The sequence below is a fragment of the Populus nigra genome, chromosome 1 (genome assembly GCF_951802175.1).
Source record: "Populus nigra chromosome 1, ddPopNigr1.1, whole genome shotgun sequence".
In the NCBI taxonomy this organism is placed as follows: domain Eukaryota; kingdom Viridiplantae; phylum Streptophyta; class Magnoliopsida; order Malpighiales; family Salicaceae; genus Populus; species Populus nigra.
The window spans coordinates 23,754,500-23,761,700 of NC_084852.1; the positions used below are offsets into that span (position 1 = coordinate 23,754,500).

A 7,201-nucleotide genomic window follows, 5' to 3' on the forward strand; every position below is an offset into this window, starting at 1 on the left:
GTTTGGTCACGAAACCATACCCAAATGCTATTAGGTTTGACTCCAGTCCCAATGATATTGGCAGCCAGAATTAGTGCTATTAGATTCGGCTGCCCAGCCAAATTCAAGATCGATGAATCTAGCTAAAAGTTAGATCCAATAGCGTTGAGTCTAGCTGCTAAGCCAGACCCAACATCTTTTAAAAACGATTTAGATCTGACTATCCAGTTAACATTTTTAACTAAAAAACAGTAGAGACAACACTTTCATGACACCACAGTATTGTTCACAATACAAACATTTTATATCTATAATGTAGTACACAGTATAATGAGTTTATTTTTATAATATATTCAGTGTTTTTTTCACGTTTTCTGAAGTATAGTATAATGTAGCCTTTTTAGTTAGTGGGAAATGGTAGAGAGCCAAAGATTTCAGCGCCAAAACCATACTGGAGGAACGAATTCATGCGCGGTGTCATATTTGTCTGTTTTCTAATCCATTTTGCAATCTAACAGTATCAATCCACTGCGTGTTTAAATGGGTCATCAACAGTTTCAATCCATCATCAGTAAGATTTACATTTAATTAGTGTTAAGGATAAAAGAGACAAATAAAAAAATAAAAAAATATTTAATTGAAAAGACAGATATAAAATAGATTTTTTAAAAAACAATTTTTGAATAGATTTTTGTACTTGTAAAATAAAAAGAGAATAAAATGAGACATGTCATCATCTTTATCTCCGTTGTTTATCCAAAGCTATCCAAATATATTGAAATGTGTTCTGCATGATCGATCAGACTGGCTCCATAAAATTCTTATAAGAGAATTTACCTCAGTGAATATGAAGACATCCTTGTTTGTGGTTAAGCTGATTCAAACGTGTTTTCCCAGTGCCCTGACAACGCTGATTTTAATCAAAGCTCAAATTTAATGCCCAATTCCTTCTGTTTCATGCTCAGAGAGAAGCCAACCTAATTTCCGATTTACTTGCATATTAGTATATCTTCATTCTTGATAAAGTTAATGCTTTCCCACCACATGTTATGCAACATAGCCGCTGTCAAGTCCTACTGCTTCAACTCCTGCTGCTTCAACTCTGAAAGGCAGACTTGAGTTTTGCTTAATAACTTCAAAACACTGATTTGGGTAGAGGTATACTTGGTTCTCTAGCCCAAATAAGTGAGAAGGGGTTTTCAACTAGATCGACAAAGCACATTGGGAGAGAGATCGAGACAAAAAATAAATAAAAAAAAGACTTTGATTTACAGTTGCACAATCAAGAAACGTGAAGAAGAAGAAACAAAGTGATACCACATCTTCACATGCTTATTACAAATATTGCTACAAGACTGGTGAGCTAATTAAGTCTCAGGACTTAAGGAAGAAACACAATACATAGTACCATTTACCATAAGATTATCAGGATTTCATGGTATGATAATAAAGGCACAGCAGTATTGTCAACCATTGCGGATACCACCCATAAAAGTTCTTGGATCAGGGCAGTTCCCTGTGAATTGAGCCTGTGAGAAGTCAAAGCCAGGGTTCTGCATGGAGAAATGTTCAGCAATTAGAATACGTTGGAAAAAAAATAAAAATTCTTGTGGCAGATTCTTAAAGAGTAAAAATCTTATATATGGATAAAGATCTCTATATAAGGCTGTTATTTTTTGAAGTTCATGGAAATAACATAGCTCCATGCATATTCCAGTCGCATTTGCAAAAATGCAAATTCATTGCTGGAAATATGGTGAATTTCACAGAACAAAATTGGTCCAAAGGAAAAATGTTATTAACAAATAGAATGATGTCAATCACATTTTTAATACGGGCACAGCAAGTTTATAGTTGGAGCTCGTACAGCAAAAGAAAAATTTGCAATCTTATCATGTTCACACAGGGAGACACAAAAATACATGACATGATTACCAAAGTGATGAAAATCATAGCTATCCTAACACATGGGTGGTCCATCAAATAAACATCATTGAAATAACTGGAATACAACAAAACCAAAGGTGATCAATCATCTTTTGAACAATGCACATGATCAGATACAATCATATCCATATCTACCTAGCATGCATGTGGTAAATTACAAGTCCCTGCGCAACGCTATCTATCTTTCAGCATGATAGAAAACACCACCTAAAACACTACTTTGCCAAAACCACACCACAATCTAAAAATTAGTTTCGCATATAAAATTCTGCTGCTGCTTGGAAGACTGGCATTGACAGTACACACAATTAAATAATGATTAATGAAGAGTTTTTGCTATTAAGACTCTTGGGCACAGTTCACAAATACAGGATAAAGCTTAACATCAAACAGAAAAATAGCACAAACTTTTAAGACAGAAAACAAAGTTAGCAATCCGTTACGATATACTCAATAAAAAAGTCAAATACAATAATGATAAAGCAACCAAATTAACTGAATTAACTCAAACTGAAATGTCCATTATACTTAGATGAGTTGTAGTCATTCACCTCTTCCTGAAATCTCTGAAGCATAAGTCGCTTCTGCTCAAGATCAGAGGAATAAGCATCAAGTTGACCCTCACCCAATATCGGTGAAGCCCATGTCTGGCCTTTGTCCCTTTTTTGTAGTGTTATGTGCATTATATCATCCTCTTCCATAACCCCAAACAAAAAAACACCAATTTTACACGCAACACAGAGCATAAGAAGTTGAACCAACTGTAAATTTATATTTCCCAACAAATTTTACGACAAATCTACGAATAACAACACCAAACTACGAAATAAGAGATAAAATAAGTACCTAGAGTCCAGAAGGAAGAATCGGTCTTGACAGGGCAAGTAAGGTCATGCTGGAAAATCAAAGAAATTATTATGCACATCAAACAAACACTATATATTCTCGAATAAAAATTTTAAAAAAAGAAACAAAAAAAAAGAGAGAAAACTAACGTTGAGATAAGGAGGGTTGCCTTTGATGCCAACTTCAACATGCTTGGACTGAATCTTGCAGTAAAACTGCTTGGAGTGAACATTTGGTGGTAAATTTATGTAAATATTTACTTCTTCAAGGGTTTGATCCCACTCAAATATAGTTTTACCTAAACAAAAACAAATATCAGAAAAAATATCAATAAAAACAAATTGAATTAGAGAGAGAGAGAGAGAATTAGGGTTAGAGACCGTCGTGGACAAAGCTGTGACGCTTCTCTGGAGCCAATTTCTCAGCCATTTCTCTCTAGGTTTTGTGTTATTTTTTTCACGTTTTCGCAGATTTTATTTAATTTCTATCCTGAAAAGGGGAGAGAGAGCTGTATAGTTGTTAAAACCATAGCCAAGCAGAGATAAACAAAGAGAGAGAGATCAAAGAAAGAGACTAACCTCAAGAATTTGAGCAGACGACTTGATCTCTGGCTCCGGCAACGGGGACAGTTACGCGTCCAGACTTGAGTTTTATTTATTTTTTAATATTTTTTTTGTGTGTGTGTGTGTGATAATGGGCTTTGTGGACTTTTGCGGGTTTCCTCAAATGCTCAGGGGATTGATTCTATTTTAAATTTTTATAAAAGTAGCGGATTGGGCCTTTTCTATTTTATGTTTTTTCCTCCTCGTCTCCCCTAAGTAATATTATACATCGAATTAGATAATTAGACGGTTCAATCTTTTCATATCAACTTACTTCCTTTTACATTCTTTGAATTTTTTTCAATTTCATTATTTAATTTTTTTTAATATTATCCTTATAAGTTATATTTACATGATTTCATGTGTTGGAATTTGTTTTTATTCGCATGTTCATGTATAATCAATGTGTTATAAAACATTTTAACATTAAATTAAACTTTAATTTTACAAAATATAATTTTAGGTTATTGTTAAATTAATAAAGATCTAAATTGAAAAAAAAAAATAAGCTATTTTTTCAAAAAAAAACTTGGAAAACTTCAAATCCATCCATCAAGTTTCAACTAATACATTTGTATGATCAAACTTTAAGTTTTGATCTTACACTTTAGTCTTATCATATTTTTAACAAAAACCAAACGAGGAGATGTATTCATTGTTCCCTCATCATGAGTTATGAGTTTGATATGTTAACTTGATTTTTTTATTTTTTAGTTGAATTTTTATTTTTGATTTTATCATTCAATATTTAATTGATTTTGGATTAAGCTTCATAATTGTTTTTCGGTTTACTTTCTATAAGTTTATCCATGTCTCATTACTTGAGCTACAAGTTAACTCAAATTGACTTGAGTTATTTTTTATGTTTTTTTTTTAATTAATTTGTGTTTTAATTTTATTATTTAGCATTGAGTTAATTAGAAATTATATTTCATAATTTATTTTGATTTGATTTCTATTAAGTTATTCTAGTGACATGATCCAAGTTGCGAGTTTGACAGGTAAACCTGGGAAGACTTTTGTTTTTTTTAGTTGATTCTTCTTTCAATTTTATTTTTCAATATTAGGTTGATTGAGAGTTGAGTTTCATAATTTTTTTAAGTTTACTTTCTATAAAATTATCCCAGTCTCCTGATCTGAATCTCAAATTTATCCGAATCTCAAATTTAACAAGTTAACCATGGTTGATTTAAGTCGATCCAATATGTTTTTCTCTTAATATTTTTTAAAAATATGTTGTCTTAAATCTTTTTAGTCAAATTATATATCGTATGAGTTGTTTTTGGACCCGTCAAATTGACTAGATCACATTGAGTCAATCCCACACAATTTAAATTCTTTTTTATGCTAAAAAAACATTTGTAATGCTTAAATATTTTTTTATGTTAAAAAATTGATCTAAAATACGTAGCGCGAACTAATGATCTAGTAGTTCCTAAATGTTGATGGAAGAGACAGAATGTTGTCAAAAAAAATAAAAGAGAGAAAGTGTTTGATGAGGCATGTTTCAGCCACAAGAAAAGCTTTAACTTGGTATCAATGTGTGAAGGTGGTTTTGTTTTTTAAACATGCCAAAAAAAATATACCAGAATATTGAATTTTGTTTTAATTTGATTTAATTTTGAATGTTTAAACTAATGAATGATGTTTAAGAATTTTAAATATTTTTATTGAGATTTATAAGATATTTTTAGAGAAAATAAATTGAAAAAAAAACTTATATATACATTTGGAAAACCTAAAGAAAAGAAAAATCATTTGGGCTTAGTCTATCCGATTTCCATGCCTTAAAATTTTTTTTCTAGTATATTGAACACGACGAGGTTATTTATAAAAAAATTAGTAACACAAATAATTTTAAAATCATTTTGGAAGGAGAATTCAATTTCTATTAGTTTATTCAAAAATATATTTTATCTTCGATTAAAAAGAATATAAATCATTTTTAATACAAAGATTTTATAAATCACATATACAGCAAGTAAATTGCCTATACAACACCGTCACCAACATCCATTGCGACTGAAACATCTCTCTCTTTTAAATCCCACCTCTTACATTTTCAACCCACACGTAAGTGGGTGCTCATTGGTGGACCTTGTATTTGCTGGCTCCATTATAGTTTGGCTCGTGGGAGCGACTGTTATCTGGTGAGGGTGTTCATAAGTGTTAGTGTATATATCATATATTTAATCAGGTGGTTATATATTATATTGATTTTATTCAAAGAAATATATTTATTTTTAATAAATATATTTATTTATCTTTAATATTCATCAAGTATTTAATTAATAAATCTAATATTTAATTAATGAATCTAAGCATATAGATAAAGTTCCTGAGATAAAAATATTTTGTAAAGAAAATTATAAAGTTATTATAATTATAAGATTTTTACTGCATCAAAGCATTATTTTTAAATGCTTCTAGTCATTGATCTATTAAGACTGAAAATTAATTAGAGCTATTGAGACTACTATATATTATGCTCTTCCCTTTGTAAAAAGAAGCAATTATTTTCATAAGCTGAGGTATGAGATATATCTATAACTAATATGTAAGTATTTATCAGATAACATGTACATTAAGCTGACCTACAAAACAATTCTATATGGAGAGATTACTTGTGTCTATAAAAATACTTATATGATAGTTGTGTAAGTAATCTTTAGACTTGATATAACCAAGTTATCTTATACAAAGAATGTTATGTTTTGATTCTATTACATGTTGTCCTAACCAAGGCTAACAAATGAGCATATATTGTGTATAAAATAAACTATATGAGGGTACTTAAGTAATCAAGAGATGATTCATCACCCTAGGTGAATTAGAAAAAAATATTTTATATATTCTCAAATAGTATTAATTATAAATTCTTACGTAAGGTGCAATGAGAATTGAAAAGAGTTTTAAAACTTATTTAAAGAATAAATGACTATAGTGTTAAGAACAAATATCATTTGACAAAGTGGACATGCTCCGTGCTATAATATCTAAATTGACATATTTTTTTTATGAATAAATAATAATTACATTGAAAAATTGATCACTGAAAGGTTAAGTCAAATCACGTATACTTTTTTTAATACTTTAGGGATCATAACAAGTTGCTAGACATTGTATTTAATCTTCAAATATAAATCAATCAATTATTGAATTGATGATAAATTAATTTGTTTAATTCTATTTTATTTAGTATTGTGATTTATATTTGGGTCAACTTATTAAAGAACTTAATGTGTCGCGCACACATAAAAACAATTACTCGGAAATTAAAATCTTTTTGAGACTTCTTTTCCTTATATATTTCAGAAAACGCACCAAGTACTGCAACCACGATTTCAAAAAGAAATGAAGAAAAAAAAAAGAAAAACAACACTGCCATCACTTGCCACATGCAATATTATTGTACGAGTCGTTTTTGTTCGAATAGGGTTTTCCATTATACAGGTTTATTGATCTTATGAATATCAACGTCTTGTCTAGTGAATTTAAGTTACTAAATGTCAATGAATTTTAACGAGTTAATCAAGATCTTGTGGTTTTTATTGATTAGATGAGTCTGCATTATATATATATATGCAGGATGTTGAAGGCTGTATTCCGTACGTATATTTCACTAATGAATCATATAAAGCATGAGGTGGTTATGCATCTTATTGTGGCAATCAAAAGATGAGGCCAAGACATAAGTCGTTGTGGGGGAAAACCTAAAACAGTGGTGATTGTCGGAACAAGAAACGCCTCCTTCCAAGCAAGTAGCTCAGCTGTTACTATAGGAACGCGCAACATTTAGGTAAACATTGGATTGGACGGCGGTCGGA

At 30.3% G+C, this 7,201-nt stretch overlaps 1 protein-coding gene across 2 annotated transcripts; it reads right to left on the reverse strand.

The window, feature by feature from the left end:
- Positions 1 to 1,225: 1,225 nt before the first annotated feature.
- LOC133693810 (uncharacterized) lies at positions 1,226 to 3,506 on the reverse strand. 2 transcript variants are annotated; one of them, XM_062115139.1, is made up of 6 exons: positions 3,351 to 3,506; positions 3,153 to 3,261; positions 2,922 to 3,070; positions 2,773 to 2,821; positions 2,478 to 2,620; positions 1,226 to 1,532 (listed from the first exon to the last, which is right to left on the reverse strand). In XM_062115139.1, exons 2-6 carry the CDS (start codon positions 3,199 to 3,201, stop codon positions 1,446 to 1,448), a joined length of 477 nt encoding a protein of 158 aa, XP_061971123.1. In that variant the 5' UTR covers positions 3,202 to 3,261; positions 3,351 to 3,506; the 3' UTR covers positions 1,226 to 1,445. The 2 variants fall into 2 exon arrangements, with proteins under 2 accessions (XP_061971123.1, XP_061971130.1); XM_062115146.1 differs by having other exon boundaries at positions 3,153 to 3,280; positions 3,351 to 3,504.
- Between the last annotated feature and the right edge of the window lie 3,695 nt (positions 3,507 to 7,201).

Coding starts and splice junctions, on each gene's coding strand:
- LOC133693810 (XM_062115139.1), bottom strand. CDS start 3,201: ATGGCTGAGAAATTGGCTCCAGAGAAGCGTCACAGCTTTGTCCACGAC. Junction 2,822..2,921: donor GCAACCCTCCTTATCTCAAC/GTTAGTTTTCTC, acceptor TTGATTTTCCAG/CATGACCTTACTTGCCCTGT. Junction 1,533..2,477: donor TTCAGAGATTTCAGGAAGAG/GTGAATGACTAC, acceptor TTCTCCATGCAG/AACCCTGGCTTTGACTTCTC.